This window comes from Pecten maximus, chromosome 15 (assembly GCF_902652985.1).
Source record: "Pecten maximus chromosome 15, xPecMax1.1, whole genome shotgun sequence".
In the NCBI taxonomy this organism is placed as follows: domain Eukaryota; kingdom Metazoa; phylum Mollusca; class Bivalvia; order Pectinida; family Pectinidae; genus Pecten; species Pecten maximus.
In genome coordinates, this window is record NC_047029.1 from 274,898 (window position 1) to 296,748 (window position 21,851).

The 21,851-nt window shown below is 36.1% G+C and overlaps 1 protein-coding gene across 1 annotated transcript in view; it reads right to left on the reverse strand.

The window, feature by feature from the left end:
* The window catches only part of LOC117344066, a 114,505-nt gene extending 94,962 nt beyond the window's left edge, over nt 1-19,543 (reverse strand). The window contains exon 1 of the mRNA XM_033906715.1: nt 18,187-19,543. Within this exon, the coding sequence (XP_033762606.1) occupies nt 18,187-19,543 (1,357 nt within the window). The remainder of the gene's footprint in view (nt 1-18,186) is intronic.
* Nucleotides 19,544-21,851: the final 2,308 nt, after the last annotated feature.

The following is a 21,851-nucleotide window of genomic DNA, read 5'->3' on the forward strand; positions in this document are numbered from 1 at the left end:
TTATTGAATTAGCTATGGTAAAGTATTCTCTACGGTACAAACTGATAAGGAACATATACATCCAGTCCATTACTACTGTAAGATATAGACAACAGTCTGTACCTACAATAAGGTCAAGGTTCACCAGTCTGTACCTACTGTAAGGTCAAGGTACACCAGTCTGTACCTACAATAAGGTCAAGGTTCACCAGTCTGTACCTACTGTAAGGTCAAGGTACACCATTCTGTACCTACTGTAAGGTCAAAGTTCACCAGTCTGTACCTACTGTAAGGTCAAGGTACACCAGTCTGTACCTACTGTAAGGTCAAGGTACACCAGTCTGTACCTACTGTAAGGTCAAGGTACACCAGTCTGTACCTACTGTAAGGTCAAGGTACACCAGTCTGTACCTACTGTAAGGTCAAAGTTCACCAGTCTGTACCTACTGTAAGGTCAAGGTAACCAGTCTGTACCTACTGTAAGCTCAAGGTAACCAGTCTGTACCTACAGTAAGGTCAAGGTACACCAGTCTGTACCTACTGTAAGGTCAAGGTAACCAGTCTGTACCTACAGTAAGCTCAAGGTAACCAGTCTGTACCTACAGTAAGGTCAAGGTACACCAGTCTGTACCTACAGTAAGGTCAAGGTACACCAGTCTGTACCCACTGTAAGGTCAAGGTAACCAGTCTGTACCTACTGTAAGGTCAACATGGTAATATCAATGCCCACATATTACACTTTGTGATTATTACACTTTGTGATTATTACACTTTGTGATTATTACACTTCCTTCATATTACACTTTAAGCAGTAAGACAACTTTAAAGATGATTTCTTAAACAAAAATGATTAGTCGATTCAAAAGGCTGATAATTTCATTTTGAAAAACCTGTTTTATATACACACAAATGTCAAACGTCAAATGAACAGGAAACAAGTTTTTCTCCCTAGCCTCACAGTGTATCTCTCATTCTGTCAATAAGTATACAATTTTAACTGATAGTATCCCTTCCTGTTACATCATTTTGTGACTTTCCAGGAAACACACACGTTTGTGTGAGACAATAATTTAGTTACATTATCTCCTTATTGATTTTTCCCGTAGTCCCACTTTTATGGCGGGAGAATGCGCTTTACACTTTTTTTGACACACAACCAAGAAGATTGCAACACTTACTGGTACATAGCGTATCTATGTTACCATAGAAGTCCTTCTCTACAAATTTCTGACACCTGACGATTACCACACTTACTGGTACAAAGTGTGTCTATGTTACCATAGAAGTCCTTCTCTACAAATTTCTGACACCTGACGATTACCACACTTACTGGTACAAAGTGTGTCTATGTTACCATTGAAGTCCTTCTCTACAAATTTCTGACACCTGACGATTACCACACTTACTGGTACAAAGTGTGTCTATGTTACCATTGAAGTCCTTCTCTACAAATTTCTGACACCTGACGATTACCACACTTACTGGTACAAAGTGTGTCTATGTTACCATTGAAGTCCTTCTCTACAAACTTCTGACACCTGACACCTGACGATTACAACACTTACTGGTGCAAAGTGTATCTATGTAACCAAAACCCACCACCCACCCACCCCTGCTACCAATGAGGTTATTTGTAAAATAATGATTTACTGTAGTCTGGTAACACAAGGATTGGGTCATTGCTTGTTTTAAATTTCAGCTTTTTTTAAACAAAATTAAAATTCATCTCGGAACCATCCCTACCACAAAGTTTTATTGAATTCCATTGTACAGTAAAAGAGTTATTATGAAGTAGTTGGTTAGACAATCAGAGGCCGAGGCGGCCATCTTGGCTGACCGGTCAGAAACTGTATATAGATTACACACATCTACAATGTGTAAGGATTATTACCAGTATGGCTTGTTGAAATCCCCTCAGTAGTTTAGGAGTAGCTGGTACACTGTTGTGTCTACCAGCAGACAACTTAATTCAGGTATACTCCCTTTAACTTCTTGCAGGGGGTGGGGATATCACTAGAAATGTGCAGGAGAAACGTAATTTATCCCAGATCTGTCTTCGAGAAAAAATTGAATTTGAAATTTCCAACTAAAAATTATGTTCTAATTTCATTTGACAACCTTGGTGTTTAAACCCAAAAGAACTTTCATACAAAAATCATTATACTATCCTGTAGGAGCTAGATTCACACTTTTAGAAATAAAACACATTTATCTAGTTCCCTTCCTCATGGCAGCCACCATTGATTTTTATCATACATATCCCATTTTAATTTTTGAACATAAAACTTAAATGTAAATGTAAAATTTAATGTAACCTCTCGTTTCAAATTCTAAATGTGTATGCCCCCGATCTTCGGTACCAGTAGAATTTCAGGGAGATTCCCTAAAGTCTGCTTTGGGACCAGCATCCAGATATGAATTCCATCCAGATTCTTTCTGATCAATTCCACCTTAATCTGAAAGTGTTTACATTAATGTGTAATGGGAGCCTGGTGAAAACTCTATCAATGTACAATGGGACTTACCGCAATCCAACTGGTATGAGTTCTATATCAGGATTATAATGAACAATTTCAAAACTTCTGCTTTTATTATTATGTCACAATGTTGGATCGTGAACAAGAACTCAAACACACAACAGTATATTTAAAGAAGCATACATGTATATTTCAGGATAACTCCAACACAATCCCAAGGTATACTGTTTAATGTAGTATGTGTATACTAAAGGGAGATAATTCTAACACAATCCCAAGGTATAATGTTTAATGTAGTATGTATATTAAAGGGAGATAATTCTAACACAATCCCAAGGTATAATGTTTAATGTAGTATATATACTAAAGGGAGAGAACTCTAACACCAACTCAAGGCATTATGTCTAAGGAAGCATGTATCCCTAAGTAAGGTAACTGGAGTTTAATTGTATTTAGATCCAAAATGAAGGAATTTCTCTCAAAAAACTAGAACTGTCGTCCAGAGGGCCAACTCATACCCCCCGCCCCTCCACAGCCCCTCTGGTGAAGATTTTCGAACAAAAACCTGTTTTAAGTGAATGGGTTACCAAGGCAACCTAAATTTGAGGGGAAAAACAACTGCATGCATATGTACACATTATGAGTCCCTAACATTCCTGTGTATTTCAAATGAAATCGGTTGATAGCTATATAGGAGTTGTCCGAGTTGTCTTGACAAAGATTTCACAAGAATATAGGTATTAAAACCTGGTAAACATGGAAACCAAAAATTCTGTAGAGAAATATCATGCATGCACATTTACACACATTCCCTATCACTTCTGTGTAGTTTGACTTGAAGCAGTTCACAGGTTTATGAAGAATTGTCTGGACAAAATTCCCCCTCACCCAAACAACAAAGTATAGTGACCTGGTTACCATGGTAACCACAAAATTACAACTGATATAGGTTATGCACATCTACCATGTATAAGGGTTATTGCCATAAAGTTTAGTTGAAATACCCTCAGTAGTTCAGGAGGAGTAGCCTGTACATAGTTGTGTCTACAGACGGACAGATGGACGGACGGACGGACGACCTGATTCCAGTATATGTAAATTGGTTTGAATTTTAAGACTGTTTCAGTTAATTCTAATCATGGAATTTAGCATCTGTTTGGGAGATCAGTCATTGATTTAATGGTTAGTTTCACATGTATTTAAGATTTTATTGCAAAATCATTATGATGATTTAAACAAATTCTGCAAAACTGTTCAGCTTCCCCTAAAATGTTGATTTTTGGCTTCAAACAAAAATTTAAATGCATTGCCTTTCATATCTGGAAAAGAAATAAAACTTCAAATCAAAATATGTGCGCACGTCCCACAGGGAATCTTACCAAAAAAAACATTACTAATGAACAAATACATCAAAATTTCAATCACATTTCATTGTCGATTTATCTATCATATTTCTTAGGGATTTCATTTCCTGAATTCCAACTCAGTTTATATTGAGGAAGTTAAACATAATAACTGGCGATATCTTCACCATCTCTCCCAATACTTAACACACTGTTGTGGTATATAGGACTTATATAACACCATCTCTCCCAATACTTAACACACTGTTGTGGTATATAGACTTATATCAGACCATCTCTCCCAATACTTAACATACTGTTGTGGTATATAGACTTATATAAGTCATCTCTCCCAATACTTAACACACTGTTGTGGTATATAGACTTATATAAGTCATCTCTCCCAATACTTAACACACTGTTGTGGTATATAGACTTATATAACACCATCTCTCCCAATACTAAACACACTGTTGTGGTATATAGGACTTATATAAGTCATCTCTCCCAATACTTAACACACTGTTGTGGTATATAGACTTATATAAGTCATCTCTCCCAATACTTAACACACTGTTGTGGTATATAGACTTATATAAGTCATCTCTCCCAATACTTAACACACTGTTGTGGTATATAGACTTATATAAGTCATCTCTCCCAATACTTAACACACTGTTGTGGTATATAGACTTATATAAGTCATCTCTCCCAATACTTAACACACTGTTGTGGTATATAGACTTATATAAGTCATCTCTCCCAATACTTAACACACTGTTGTGGTATATAGACTTATATAAGTCATCACTCCCAATACTTAACACACTGTTGTGGTATATAGACTTATATAACACCATCTCTCCCAATACTTAACACACTGTTGTGGTATATAGACTTATATCAGACCATCTCTCCCAATACTTAACATACTGTTGTGGTATATAGACTTATATAACACCATCTCTCCCAATACTTAACACACTGTTGTGGTATATAGACTTATATCAGACCATCTCTCCCAATACTTAACACACTGTTGTGGTATATAGACTTATATCAGACCATCTCTCCCAATACTTAACACACTGTTGTGGTATATAGACTTATATCAGACCATCTCTCCCAATACTTAACACACTGTTGTGGTATATAGACTTATATAAGTCATCTCTCCTAATACTTAACACACTGTTGTGGTATATAGACTTATATAAGTCATCTCTCCCAATACTTAACACACTGTTGTGGTATATAGACTTATATCAGACCATCTCTCCCAATACCTAACACACTGTTGTGGTATATAGGACTTATATAAGTCATCTCTCCCAATACTTAACACACTGTTGTGGTAATATACACTTATATAAGTCATCTCTCCCAATATGTAACACACTGTTGTGGTATATAGACTTATATAACACCATCTCTCCCAATACTTAACACTCTGTTGTGGTATATAGGACTTATATAAGTCATCTCTCCCAATACTTAACACACTGTTGTGGTATATAGACTTATATAACACCATCTCTCCCAATACTTAACACACTGTTGTGGTATATAGACTTATATAACACCATCTCTCCCAATACTTAACACTCTGTTGTGGTATATAGGACTTATATAAGTCATCTCTCCCAATACTTAACACACTGTTGTGGTATATAGACTTATATAAGTCATCTCTCCCAATACTTAACACACTGTTGTGGTATATAGACTTATATAAGTCATCTCTCCCAATACTTAACACACTGTTGTGGTATATAGGACTTATATAAGTCATCTCTCCCAATACTTAACACACTGTTGTGGTATATAGACTTATATAACACCATCTCTCCCAATACTTAACACTCTGTTGTGGTATATAGGACTTATATAAGTCATCTCTCCCAATACTTAACACACTGTTGTGGTATATAGACTTATATAACACCATCTCTCCCAATACTTAACACACTGTTGTGGTATATAGACTTATATAACACCATCTCTCCCAATACTTAACACACTGTTGTGGTATATAGGACTTATATAAGTCATCTCTCCCAATACTTAACACACTGTTGTGGTATATAGACTTATATAACACCATCTCTCCCAAAACTTAACACACTGTTGTGGTATATAGACTTATATAAGTCATCTCTCCCAATACTTAACACACTGTTGTGGTATATAGGACTTATATAACACCATCTCTCCCAATACTTAACACACTGTTGTGGTATATAGGACTTATATAAGTCATCTCTCCTAATACTTAACACACTGTTGTGGTATATAGGACTTATATAAGTCATCTCTCCCAATACTTAACACACTGTTGTGGTATATAGACTTATATAAGTCATCTCTCCCAATACTTAACACACTGTTGTGGTATATAGACTTATATAAGTCATCTCTCCCAATACTTAACACACTGTTGTGGTATATAGACTTATATAAGTCATCTCTCCCAATACTTAACACACTGTTGTGGTATATAGACTTATATAAGTCATCTCTCCCAATACTTAACACACTGTTGTGGTATATAGACTTATATAAGTCATCTCTCCTAATACTTAACACACTGTTGTGGTATATAGACTTATATAAGTCATCTCTCCCAATACTTAACACACTGTTGTGGTATATAGACTTATATAACACCATCTCTCCTAATACTTAACACACTGTTGTGGTATATAGGACTTATATAAGTCATCTCTCCCAATACTTAACACACTGTTGTGGTATATAGACTGATATAAGTCATCTCTCCTAATACTTAACACACTGTTGTGGTATATAGACTTATATCAGACCATCTCTCCCAATACTTAACACACTGTTGTGGTATATAGGACTTATATAAGTCATCTCTCCCAATACTACACACATGTGATCAGGTGGTCTCTATAGACAGGTGATCTATATAAACAGGTGATCTTTATTGACAGGTGATCTTTATAGACATGTGATCTATATACAGGTGATCTTTATAGATAGATGGTTTCATAGACAGATGGTCTTTATAGGCAGATGGTCTTATTGACAGATGACCTTTATAGACAGGTGATTTCTTGAGACAAATGATCTTTATAGACAGTTGGTCTATCGACAGGTGACCACTATAGTCAGGTGGTCTTTATAGACAGGTGATCTCTCCAGAAGGGAGGTCTTTATAGACAGGTGGTCTTATAGACAGATGGTCTCTATAAACAGGTGGTCTTTATAGACAGGTGGTCTTGATAGACAGGTGGTCTTATTGATAGATGATCCTTATTGGCAGGTGATCTCTAGACAGGTGTGATCTCTAGACAGGTGGTTTCTATATAAAGGTGGTCTTATTGACAGATGATCTTCATAGACAGTTGGTTTATATAGACAGGTGTTCTTAGTGACAATTGGTTTGGCAAATTTACAATATCAACTTAGCATGACTGTAACACTTTTTTTTCAGAACCGTCATGAAATTAACATTTCCCAAGATGAAAAAAGAAATAGTAAAAACATTTCTACCGAAGTCATTCGAAAAACAAAACAAGAAATGCTAGGACATAAAAATATTATCTCAAAGTAAAATAAAAAGATCACCACAGAAGTTTGAAGATTATCATGGTGGTAAGAATCTGAGTTCGGTGATGTCTGCATGTTATACACCCTGTTTGTAGATAGGTTGATTTCAGATACAAAAACTTGCAGAAATGTTTCCGTTCTGCAATTCTCTAAGGGCCATAAAGTTGCATTCTTGAGTCATGGCAGAGCTACTGCAGCCGAAACCCTGAATACCAGATATTCTATAAATCAATGACAGCTTACTTCTGGTAGCTTGGTCACATGATCACTTGTTACGGAGACTGGTTACTTACTGATGAGGGACATGTTCCTGTATTAAAATATATTGGTTAAGTTTGTATTTAAATTGTATTTCTTTAAATCTCACCATTTAATACATATTTAAGTAATAATACATCATACCATTTAATACATATATAAGTAATCTCCATTTCACATCTGATAGTGTTTCTTTCTCAATAGTGTATCAGTTACATTGTCAAAGCCAGACAATATCAACATTTCAATGGCTCAAATTTTGCATCAATTAATTGGTTTCACTTCTTGTTTAGCATCTGATCAGCCAATATCACTTCACAAAGTCTCCAACAGCATCAATCTTATTTCATCTCTATGAACACATCCTTGAAATTAAAACTTTAATAATTAACTAATTTCTTCAGACCCAAATCATGCAGAACCCAAATGTCACCAAGCAGTCCTATATACATGAACCTGTACTACTGTTTCTGTGGAATGTCTTAGTGGAATGTCTTAGTGAAATGTCTTAGTGGAATGTCTTAGTGGAATGTCTAAGTGGAATGTCTAAGTGGAATGTCTTAGTGGAATGTCTTAGTGGAATGTCTTAGTGGAATGTCTAAGTGGAATGTCTTAGTGTAGTAGAATGTCTTAGTGGAATGTCTTAGTGGAATGTCTTAGTGGAATTTCTAAGTGGAATGTATATATGGAATGTCTTAGTGGAATGTTTTAGTGGAATGTCTTAGTGGAATGTCTAAATGGAATGTCTTAGTGGGATGTCTTAGTGGAATGTCTTAGTGGGATGTATATATGGAATGTCTTAGTGGAATGTCTAAGTGGAATGTCTTAGTGGAATGTCTTAAGTGGAATGTCTAAGTGGAATGTCTTAGTGGAATGTCTAAGTGGAATGTATACAGTCGAACCTGTCTATAAAGGACACCTAAGGGACAAGACAAAAGTGTCCTTTATAGAGAGGTGTCCTTTATATAGAGGTTCAACGAGTTATGTCCCTTATAAAAGAAGAAACAAACCAAAGTCTGTTTATAGTACACTATATGTCTCCTGATTTATTATATTTAAACACTTATAAAAGACAAATAATTAAAGATAAATGCTTAATTAATTTTCAATCATTCATCTGACACAAAAATTGAAGTTGATATTTTTAATAATTTATATTAAGCCTATAGTTTTTAAACCAATCTTCACAATATCATACTATACTGAATATCTATTCAGACAAATACTCAACATAGTCAAAAATGTAAAGGTAATTCTTATCATAGTAAAACAATTTTCATTAATCCTCAATATTTTGGAAAATAAATATGTTTGAAATATCTTTTCTATTACAACATTAGCTCTTTATAAATGAAAGTGCATTTTCCTCTGATAATTATAATCCCTAAGCATTTATTTTGAGACATATTTTCTGAAATCCATGTAGGGATTTAATTAATAAATACCGTTTTCTGGTTCAGTAAATTAGTATAGTGTATACAAAGACACTCGGAACTCTTCGGCTGTTTTTAATAGGTTACGTAGTCATATTCCGAGGAGTTCCGATTGTGAGAAAATGGCGGCTGACAACCATGTGCCTGCCCTGTCAGATTTGCATACGGTGGATTTTGTAAGTAAAACAATTATGACAGACATAACTATTGCTTTGTCCCTCTTTTGTTGGTCTTGATAATGATTTAATTACCCCCTGACCATTCTTGTTGTCTAGGCTATGGTTGAATGGCTAAGCTTAGCTGTCACCGGTTGAGTAAACAAACACCTCTGCCGATGGCGATCGGTCACTCTCTTGTAATTACTGCCCATTGTTACAGCAACTTACAGGTAACAGGACAATTAGTGACTGATGAAGTGGCTTCCTTAGTTAGCATTGCTGCCAGGGGAGTTGAGTAATTAAGGCTTTGCTTGTTATTTAGAAACGTTTTACACACAAATATCAACACGGCTATGGTTTCACGTGTCCGTTATACGGAATTTTTAACAACTTTACGGACAAAAATAAGTGTCCGCTGTCCGCATTAGGAAGGTGTCCGTTATATACATGATATTTATATAGTGATTTTCATTGGGGATTCCTGGAAGTGTCCGTTATGGACAGGTGTCCGCTATATAAGGGTGTCCGCTATTACAAGTTTGACTGTATATGGAATGTCTTAGTGGAATGTTTTAGTGGAATGTCTTAGTGGAATGTCTAAGTGGAATGTCTTAGTGGGATGTCTTAGTTAAATGTCTAAGTGGAATGTCTTAGTGGAATGTCTTGGTGTAGTAGAATGTCTTAGTGGAATGTCTTAGTGGAATGTCTAAGTGGAATGTCTAAGTGGAATGTCTTAGTAGAATGTCTTAGTGGAATGTCTTAGTGGAATGTCTAAGTGGAATGTCTTAGTAGAATGTCTTAGTGGAATGTCTTAGTGGAATGTCTAAGTGGAATGTCTTAGTGGAATGTCTTAGTGGAATGTCTTAGTGGGATGTCTATGTGGAATGTCTTACATCATGTTGCTGACTGAGCAAGGTTATAATATAACTCAGTCTCATAAGATACTCGTAATAATCAGAACTGCTACAATTTCTCGTGAAATATTTACAAGGTTGGCTTTCTATACCAGTTCTCCTCTAAATTATACAAATATTGGCACCCTGAGTGAAATTGTTTTCCTTTCTGTAGCAATTGCTATAGATATGTGGCAAATGGTTTTAATGATTCTCACTGTGTTATCAATGGAATTTATTGTTATTCTGATATTTACAGGAGAAATAACTGTATAACGGGTCTATTAACATTGTTAAATAATACATATTATACCCAAGACCTAGGTTGTTGAAATAGATGTCAACACCATTTAAAATGAATTTCTCCCCAAAATGCCTTAGAAACAGCTAACAGAGATTTCCTTGGAAATATTTTACCTACAGCAGCATGTTCATAGGAAATTCATGGAAAAACAGAAACATTGGTAGACAGATGACATCCTTAATACCACGACTATCTGGGTCGTAATAAACAGACTTATATTATACCACAACTATCTGGGTCGTAATAAACAGACTTATATTATACCACGACTATCTGGGTCGTAATAAACAGACTTATATTATACCACGACTATCTGGGTCGTAATAAACAGACTTATATTATACCACGACTATCTGGGTCGTAATAAACAGACTTATATTATACCACGACTATCTGGGTCGTAATAAACAGACTTATATTATACCACGACTATCTGGGTCGTAATAAACAGACTTATATTATACCACGACTATCTGGGTCGCAATAAACAGACTTATATTATACCATGACTATCTGGGTCGTAAACAGACTTATATTATACCACAACTATCTGGGTCGTAAACAGACTTATATTATACCACGACTATCTGGGTCGTATTAATAACCAGACTTATATTATACCATGACTATCTGGGTCGTAATAAACAGACTTATATTATACCACGACTATCTGGGTCGTAAACAGACTTATATTATACCACGACTATCTGGGTCGTATTAATAACCAGACTTATATTATACCATGACTATCTGGGTCGAATAAACAGACTTATATTATACCACGACTATCTGGGTCGTAATAAACAAACTTATATTATACCACGACTATCTGGGTCGTAATAAACAAACTTATATTATACCACGACTATCTGGGTCGTAATAAACAGACTTATATTATACCACGACTATCTGGGTCGTAATAAACAGACTTATATTATACCACGACTATCTGGGTCGTAATAAACAGACTTATATTATACCACGACTATCTGGGTCGTAATAAACAGACTTATATTATACCACGACTATCTGGGTCGTAATAAACAGACTTATATTATACCACGACTATCTGGGTCGCAATAAACAGACTTATATTATACCATGACTATCTGGGTCGTAAACAGACTTATATTATACCACAACTATCTGGGTCGTAAACAGACTTATATTATACCACGACTATCTGGGTCGTATTAATAACCAGACTTATATTATACCATGACTATCTGGGTCGTAATAAACAGACTTATATTATACCACGACTATCTGGGTCGTAAACAGACTTATATTATACCACGACTATCTGGGTCGTATTAATAACCAGACTTATATTATACCATGACTATCTGGGTCGTAATAAACAGACTTATATTATACCACGACTATCTGGGTCGTAATAAACAAACTTATATTATACCACGACTATCTGGGTCGTAATAAACAAACTTATATTATACCACGACTATCTGGGTCGTAATAAACAGACTTATATTATACCACGACTATCTGGGTCGTAATAAACAGACTTATATTATACCACGACTATCTGGGTCGTAATAAACAGACTTATATTATACCACGACTATCTGGGTCGTAATAAACAGACTTATATTATACCACGACTATCTGGGTCGTAATATTATTGACTATTTGTACTAAAATTTCATCCAAAATATGTATCCTGTTCAATATTCCATTTTTTTTTTTATTTTGATAGATTTCCCTTTTTTGCACGCCTCAATGCATTGTAAACTCCTTCAACTTAACTCAGTAATGCTTCATAAAATAAACAAATACACCTTCCATCAAGTTCTAGATAATTTGAAAACTCCATCAAACCTAATTCACAGGCCAATCCTTGTGACATAGGGGATAACTCTATACAAATTTATATTGGTGAGTAATATATAATATATTACGCATTATAACAAGGCCACATCACAAAACACTTTAGATATTTAAATTGTCCTGCTCATATAGCCTTTATTTAAATTGCCAGCTAATACTATGTCAACTCTTTGTAACCATGGCTACAAACCATAATCCCTATTTGCAATTTTTTTTTCTTTGTAGTTATAAATATCCTTCATTTAGATAATTTGTGAGCAAAATACAGAATATCTGTAAAATCCTATGAAACAGCCAAATTATTTCACCGACATTCTGTGCCAAATTATCTCATTGACATTCCAGACAAAATTATTTCATTGAAATTCTGAGGTCAAATTATTTCACCTAAGTTCAAGGGTCAAATTAAATCACTAAAGATCAGGAGTCAAAATATTATTTCATTGAAGTTCAGGGGTTAAGCTATTTCACTGATGTTCAGGGTGTATATCAGGGGTCAAATCATTTTATTCAATATCGGGGGTTACATTATTTAACTCAATATCAGAGAGTCAAACTATTTTACTAAGTATCAGGGGTCAAATTATTTTATTCAATATCGGGGGTCAAATTATCTTACTCAATATCCTGCCCTGCAGGTAGGGCGTAAGAATTGTACATGCTGCCCCCATTGCATGATCGTAAGAGGCGACTAAATTTGGGATCTTATCTTTTCTCTTCTTTCTGAACAACTTTCTTCTTTCTAATGTCTCTCTTGACAATGCCTCACTTTTGGCCTTTAGTTGAGCGTTCGCCCCTGTGAGGAAGGCTTTGGGTTCTGTCTCCTAGCCGAGACATACCAGAGTCTTTAAAAATGGTAGTTGCTGCTCCTGCTAAGCGCTCAGCATATTAGGAGTGGGACCACTGGTTTGCCCGTTGTCAGTATAATGTGACCAGTTGGGGTGTCCTGCTGGGTGTTTTCGGCAGTATGCTTCAGTGAGGTAGCACTATAAATCGGCAAAAGTTCCGGCCTATCACAAGGAGACTTAACACGAACAAAACACACATACGCACTCACCACACGCATGCATGTCGCACGCACGGGAGGCCGTCCTTAAATGACCTTAGCTGTTAATAGGACGTTAAACAAAATAAACCAAACCAAACCAAATTACTCAATATCAGGGGTCACATTATTTTACTCAATATCAGAGGGTCAAATTATTTTACTCAATATTAGGGGAGTCAAATTATCTTATTTAATATCAAAGGGTCAAATTATCTTACTAAGTATCAGGGGGTCAAATTATTTTACTCAATATCAGGGGGTCACATTATTTTACTCCATATCAGATGGTCAAATTATTTTACTCAATATCAGGGGGTCACATTATTTTACTCAATATCAGATGGTCAAATTATTTTACTCAATATCAGAGGATCAAATTATTTTACTCCATATCAGGGGATCGAGTCAAATCATTTTACTCAATATTGGGGGAGGTGGGGGGGGGGGGGGGGGGGGGGGGGGAGGGGGTGTGTGTTCAAATTATCTTTCTCAATATCAGGGGGTAGAGAAATAGAGAAATAAATAATTTGATTCTTGCAATCAAATATAAGAAGTTATACAACATTCACCAAAAGCTTCTAACATTTTCCACATCTCCCCAGGGAGATGAAATTTTCTTGGCAAACCATGCAGACCTGGATTAAGACAAGTTCCCAGGGAGGCAGTTTACTTCAGTGTATAACGATTTTTCTACACCAACCGTCTAAAACCGCGACATTTATTGGGAAGATATGCCAGGGACTTTTATTCTGTATTATAATGATGCCAAAATGCCGGCAATACATCCACAACATGCGATATCACTGTTGATCAGGTACAGGCCGCGACCTTAAGACAGCAAATATACCCATTAGGAGTCTTATTATACAAACTGTATTAAGCCAAATTTGATTTTCTTATAACAAAACTTAATATCCTAAATTCAGAACCAAAAATAAAAAATAAAATAAAACAACTATTTTTTTTTCCTTTCTGAAAATCATTATTGAACTTATTCATTATTTTCCTTTTTATTTGAGTGTATAAGTATCGTCAGGAAGGATGCTGTTTCCTCTCAATACACATTTTATACAAACAATAATTACATACACTAATGTAGCCTTTTTTTAATTATCTCTACAGAGGCAGACTTATTGTTTTTGCTCCAACTCAGGTAGATTTGAGCCCTCTAATGTTGGGTCAGAGTGGAATTGGACCCTCCATCTCTGGTGGAGTTGGACCTGAATTGAGTTGGACCCTCCATCTCAGTGGAGTAGGATCAGATCTACGTTGGATGACATAGGTGTGAAACAGCAGGGTTTAACCCAAAGCTACCGGCATATCCAGGCTTTAACACACTGACCACACTCCTATCAAAGATAATCTTTGAACTTTCCCCAGTATCTGTAGTAAAACTACGAACTCCTATCAAAGATAATTTTTGAACTTTCCCCAGTATCTGTAGTAAAACTACGAACTCCTATAAAAGATAATTTTTGAACTTTCCCCAGTATCTGTAGTAAAACTACGAACTTTCCCCAGTATCTGTAGTAAACTGCACACTCCTATCAAAGATAATCTTTGAACCTTCACCAGTATCTGTAGTAAAACTACGAACTTTCCCCAGTATCTGTAGTAAACTGCACACTCCTATCAAAGATAATCTTTGAACCTTCACCAGTATCTGTAGTAAAACTACGAACTCCTATCAAAATAATTTTTGAACTTTCCCCAGTATCTGTAGTAAAACTACGAACTCCTATCAAAGATAATTTTTGAACCTTCACCAGTATCTGTAGTAAAACTACGAACTCCTATCAAAGATAATTTTTGAACTTTCACCAGTATCTGTAGTAAAACTGTGAACTCCTATCAAAGATAATCTTTGAACTTTCACCAGTATCTGTAGTAAAACTGCGAACTCCTATCAAAGATAATCTTTGAACTTTCTCCAGTATCTGTAGTAAAACTACGAACTCCTATCAAAGATAATCTTTGAACTTTCTCCAGTATATGTAGTAAAACTTTGCTATTCCACTGGATTACTTCGTTCTGTCATTATAATGAAGAAAACAACCCTGTATTGTACAGATCGATTTTCCAAACATGTCCACGTCAAATGCCTGACTATTATCGCTTTATTCCAATAACAATTTTGTGACCGATTTCACAAACATATGCCAGTACGACCTACTCAAGCATGACCAGAGGTCATCATAGTTCGTATCTTTGAATGGAACAGGTGGTGAAAGTTAAAAACTCATTTGGTCAAGCATTAAATTAGCCATTGTCCAGTCAGATCACCTTTGTCCACTCTGGATTGATATCCTTGTAAAATCAATAAACCAGTGCAACTCTATCCTCATCCGCGTCACTCATTGTCTTTTATAGAAATTTGTTCCGAAAAAATCCATATTAATTATGAGGAGTAGTATGACCTTGACTGTGACAAAGAAATCTGAATGGAAGAGGCACAATGGGCTTGTATAGTACACATCCTCATCATATAGAGTGGCTTTTTGTGGTGATTTCTGGTATTTAAATCAAATCATAGAAATTGTTTCAAAGATTGGAATAAGAAAATTTCTCTGAGCTTATAGTTCTTTCATCAGTTCCATCCTGACAGAAAAAGATGTAACATTTTCTGTTCTAAATCCAGATCTCCTATGGTCATAGAAAAATTCATTTCTGAATCATTAAAATAAATGCAGACTGACACATTGAGTTTTTTCTCCCTTATCAACTTCAGAAGTCTTAACCGAGATTTTAGATTGTCTATCAAAATTAATGCCATCAGATTTTTATGAACTTTGTAAATTGCCATAGTATGAGGGTAGTGTGGCTTCCCACTTTGTTTAGAGGCTTCTCTCTCAATGACAGCAGGGGAACATACAACTGATCATTAATTATACCAGGCAATTTTGTCTGAATTACCAGAATTTTTGGACTGAAATGAGTACAGCTGGACTCTGGTAGAAGTGACAAATATGTTGTGCCATCTTGTAACAAGGTAGCACATGTACTGTACTTCAAATCTTGGAGTGATATCAAATCAACTGTATAGTCCATTTCAAAAAAGACATCACAAACCTTTTTAATTGTTTCATTGAAAAAACAATATTAGATATTTTTCCTCATTTGCAAAATATTTTTTTCATTTCTTTGTGTTCCATGTCTCTCAAAGAAAAAGCAGGAAATTTTGAATTTTAGAATTTATAAAAGTGAAGTTTTCAATTCAATCAGGTTTCCTGCATTCTTAGATACCCAATTTTGTAACTAGGTAGATTGGGAAAAAATCAGAAACTAGAAAATAGCTGTAAGACATAAATGCCCCTGCGTTACCCCGATCGAAACACAACAATGTCAGAAGTATACTCATGCTTGTTACATTAAATCGCGACATAACAAGACGCGACGTGATGCGACGGAACGCAGGAGGATGCCTCCCCATTTCATGGCGAGGGCATAAAAAGTGTCTTAATTGTTTGATGGTTAACAAAATGAAATGGTACTTCATTTGGAAACTCTACCTATATAAATCAATGTTTGATTGAAGGTGATGACACCGGCCTTCATGAACAGATATAACCCATCCATAACTATACTGAAAACACCTGAAATAAAATCTTATTCACCACAGTTCAACAGTCTACCAGACATATGCTTCTTTGTAAAATATAGCTTAGTAAAATGTTCAGCAGGCAAAAGCCAATGTATAGTAAGTTTGATTAAGTGCTGAATGAAAAATTACTAAAAATTCTGTTTGTAGTGGATCTACAAGAGAAAATTGTGAAAAGCTAGGAGCCTGGCATTTTATCATCACATGACCTTTTAATTTTACATCTTTTAAATGAACACTTTGTTCTTCAGCCAATTTTCTGGAACACAGGTGAGATTAATCCAGTGCCTGTTTAAGAAATATCTATAAATAAACTACGAGCTATTTCTTGGGTTCTCGATTATGACTGAAAGTTACTAAATTTTACTACAAAGTTCAACTTTGTGTCCAAAAAGCATTTTATATGTGGCAGGAATAAAATTTCCTGACCTTATTTCAATGGCGGGTGTTGTCAAGGAAACAGAAGACGCTTAACCTTCCCGATCTCCTGGTCTTATTCTCCTTGTGCTTTTCCAATGTAATTATATCTACAGTCGGCCCGACCTACAGGTAATCTACACAGAAATAAGTCGGCCCGACCTACAGGTAAATTACACAGAAATAAGTCGGCCCGACCTACAGGTAAATTACACAGAAATAAGTCGGCCCGACTTACAGGTAATCTACACAGAAATAAGTCGGCCCGACCTACAGGTAATCTACACAGAAATAAGTCGGCCCGACTTACAGGTAATCTACACAGAAATAAGTCGGCCCGACTTACAGGTAATCTACACAGAAATAAGTCGGCCCAACCTACAGGTAATCTACACAGAAATAAGTCGGCCCAACCTACAGGTAATCTACACAGAAATAAGTCGGCCCAACCTACAGGTAATCTACACAGAAATAAGTCGGCCCAACCTATAGGTAAATTACACAGAAATAAGTCGGCCCGACCTACAGGTAAATTACACAGAAATAAGTCGGCCCAACCTACAGGTAATCTACACAGAAATAAGTCGGCCCAACCTATAGGTAAATTACACAGAAATAAGTCGGCCCGACCTACAGGTAAATTACACAGTAATAAGTCGGCCCAACCTACAGGTAATCTATATCTTCTATGACAAGTGACATTACTACACCACCTAGTGTCCTAGGCCGCTGGAGTGACCAGATGGATGTGGCCATTGGAAGCTCTCAGTAAACTAGAAAGAAATTTCGATTACCAGCAGGTTATATCTACATACCCTCTAATTATACAGAAAAAATATACATGATAAACTCACCCGCGGTCCAGTAGATACCTTCTTCCATGGCTGACCTGGCTCGCAGAGGAGGAGAGGGACTATCCTCGGGAGGAGGACATGATCGTAAGATACGCTGAATCTCGGGGCTATTTCCTGGAGTTGGGAGACTCTGTTGCCTCCGTATAATCCCTGATCCTGAGTGAATGTGTTGAGAACAACGGATAATTTGTGCACGAGGACTTTCTGGACTTGATTGTGACGATGAAGACATTGTGCTGCGACGTCCTCTTTCTGGACTTCCCTGAGAATAAATTCCTTCTGAACATGCGATTTGTTGAGTTGGATTACGATGTCCCTTATCAGGACTTGCACTTAAAAAAATTCCTTCGTCTTTATCACACTGTTTCCGATTATTATTTTTTTGTATTTTTTCGGGCATTGCCTTTGAGTAAATTTCGTCTGGTGTAACATACTGCTGTGGGACAACATTTCGTGGAGTTTGTTCCGTGACCATCTCGTTATATATGCCCTCCTGTACGATGAATTGCTGTGGCATGCTGTGCTTGGGTTTCGGGGGTGGCTCACTGTATGTATAATCACTCAGGTATTTGTAGTGGTCTGGTAACACACTTGTGGCAGTGGATTTCGGTGCATCAGCCGGAATGTCATTATCCTGAGAATTTTGCCGTGACGAGTTTGGTGTGTTGCTACGTTGAATTTCCGGACTAACTCCAGGAGATGGAAACCTGTACCGTGTATAATGTCCTGCAGCACAATTGTGGTCGACAGTATGTTTAGGTTTCGGTGGTGGAGATCGTAGCTGGGCAGCGTTTTGATACACTGGCGGGGGCCTAGTGGGGGGAGCTGCAGTACTGACTCTCAGCTGTATCCGATGTACCTCCGGACTTCCTCCGGGTTTTAAGTGTATGTCCTTGTTTCCTGTCTCTGACTCCGGAGACAGTTCCTTCTTGTACTCTTTCGGACCTTGTGTCGGATCAAACAGGGGCTCCGGTCCATTCCAAAATGCCTCAAAAGCTGACTTTGTCATTATGTTAGCTTTTGGCCCTTGGTATCCTGTCATCATCGGACTGTTTGGACAGGATCCTATGGAGGTGCGTCCAGAGCCACGCCCTGCACCTCGCCACGGAGGACTTGTAGGACTACAGTCCACACTTCCATACCTTTTACCAATGGCAGATGAGGAATCTGTCGTCAGAACACGACTCTGACGTTTCAGTTCCTGTGCCTTCTTTTGTCGGGCAGGTTTCTTTTTCTTACCAAGTAGCGACAGAACTCCTCCATCTTTTTTGCTCTCCTTGTTTGCGGAATTTTTGGTACCTTTTTTCGGAGAATCTTTATTGTCAACAGATGGTTGCTTGTAGATATAGTTATCCATGCTGTGTAATTCCTAAGTTCTAAAAACCTCTTGTACAATTAATCCACTCAGTTCAATGCGATTCATTTCAATTACACACAAACACAGTAAATGAAATTTGTAGAAATATTTCCCTCAGATACATATATATGTTCTCAGTGGATCATACACTGATACAACATTTTTCTAGTTTCACTGAATCAACAATTATTGGGTATACCCATCACTTAGTTTCGGACACCCTGATAACAGCTATTTTCCATAAGTTCTCTCCTTGGTTTGTATCAAACACTCAAGTGAGCCCATATTGGTACTACACAAATCAATCACTTTCCATTTACACTACACAAGCTTCCCTGGGACACAGATCTACATCCTTTTTGTGCCTAGTTTCACTCGATATTTGCATAGCTTTAAGTGACATATATTGGAAGCATTCACTTTGGTATTGATGATAAAAACATTTTTTATGGTTTTCGTTGTTGCTCTGAAGATATCTGATATATCCAACCATTATCCTTTGTATTGGCGATGATTAATATGTCAGTTCAGACATACATATTTCATTGATGTATAAAGCAATTATTTTGACGTTAATAGTAAATACAAAAATCTTGATGCAGGAGCTGTTTAACTTTTCCGTTACTTCTTCAATGACATCTAAGTGAAGTAGTTATATAACAAATGTATCTTCCTCAATAACACTTTATTACAGTATCATGAAATCTTGTGTAAAGAGCAAATAATTCAACATCGAAACTTATAAACCGTGCCAGTCAACTAAATCTTTGATTCAAAGCTTAAGGGTACATCTTGCATCTGCATCTAAGAAAACACGGGTAAATCTGTCACAAATGTAGCGTGTACTATAGGAAACCAAACTCAGCAGTTTGTTGTCCACGTTATTGTAGAGGGAGAGTTATTTATTGTGTAAAACACATTAATCCACAGATCCGGTAGGAGAAATTGATGGGTCTGAGTTCGAGTAACTACATCATTCCCAGCTGCTGCAACATAACAATTAATCAGTTATCTCCCTTTATCGTGTGTATCGTATATAAACTCTGGGTAGTTGAAGGGCATGGTAACATTTCTTAGGTCAAAATATTGAAATTCATCTCTATAATTTCTTCACTATGATAAACAAGGGCCAAATGGGCCTGAATCGCTCACTTGCTATCTTATTCATACATAAAAATGATTAAGAACAAGTGTATCAGAGACCAGATATAAGATCACAGGGTCTTGCAGTTATTTGAAAATGCGTCTTTTAAATATTTTGGCCAAAACTGAGATCTACACCTGTGTTATAATTCATCAAAAAATAGTTTAGATCTACACCTGTGTTATAATTCATCAATAAATAGTTTAGATCTACACCTGTATTATAATTCATCAATAAATAATTTAGATCTACACCTGTATTATAATTCATCAATAAATAATTTGACAGCACTGCACTACCAGTGATTTATTTGACCTATGACCTTGAAGCTTGTATGTGTAATTATCTGCCAATCATCTATCAGCTGAGATAATTTTTCTGAAGACTGATGTTTCAGGGTTTTTTTCGCTAATGAGCTTTGTGATAAACCAACAAATTTACACCTCGATCAGCAAGCCAAACTGTGTGTATGTATTGACTACAGAACTGTCATAACCTCTAGGATTCCACAACACAGAGGAACAAATCTACCACAACCTACAACCGTGATTCACTTAATTCACACACAGGTACTCTGTCATCCATACAATATATTCCAGATCAGGATTCACAATTAAAAACATTTCATTATAATTAAACCAATCAGAATTCAGAACTGATAGACAGTATGTGTAAAGAAACCATAATCCACATTTTGTATTTAAATCAAAACTTTATAAGATTCATATATATGATCACGGCTATCTCATAACAGTACCCACATAATCTGTCTGCTCATATAAGAAACATTTTGATTGTTCAATGAAAATATATATATTATAATGTCAAACCAAAGGAATTCAAGAGAGTGTTCACACTGGTCAAAGGAGTAAAAGGAATTGAAAATCCGATGGTAGTGTATTAATTTTATCAACCCACTATAACAAGTATAAATCAATACACTACCATTATCAGTACAAATCAATACACTACCATTATATATCAGTACAAATTAATACACTACCATTATATACCAGTACAAATCAATACACTACCATTATATATCAGTACAAATTAATACACTACCATTATATACCAGTATAAATCAATACACTACCATTATCAGTACAAATCAATACACTACCATTATATATCAGTACAAATCAATACACTACCATTATATAC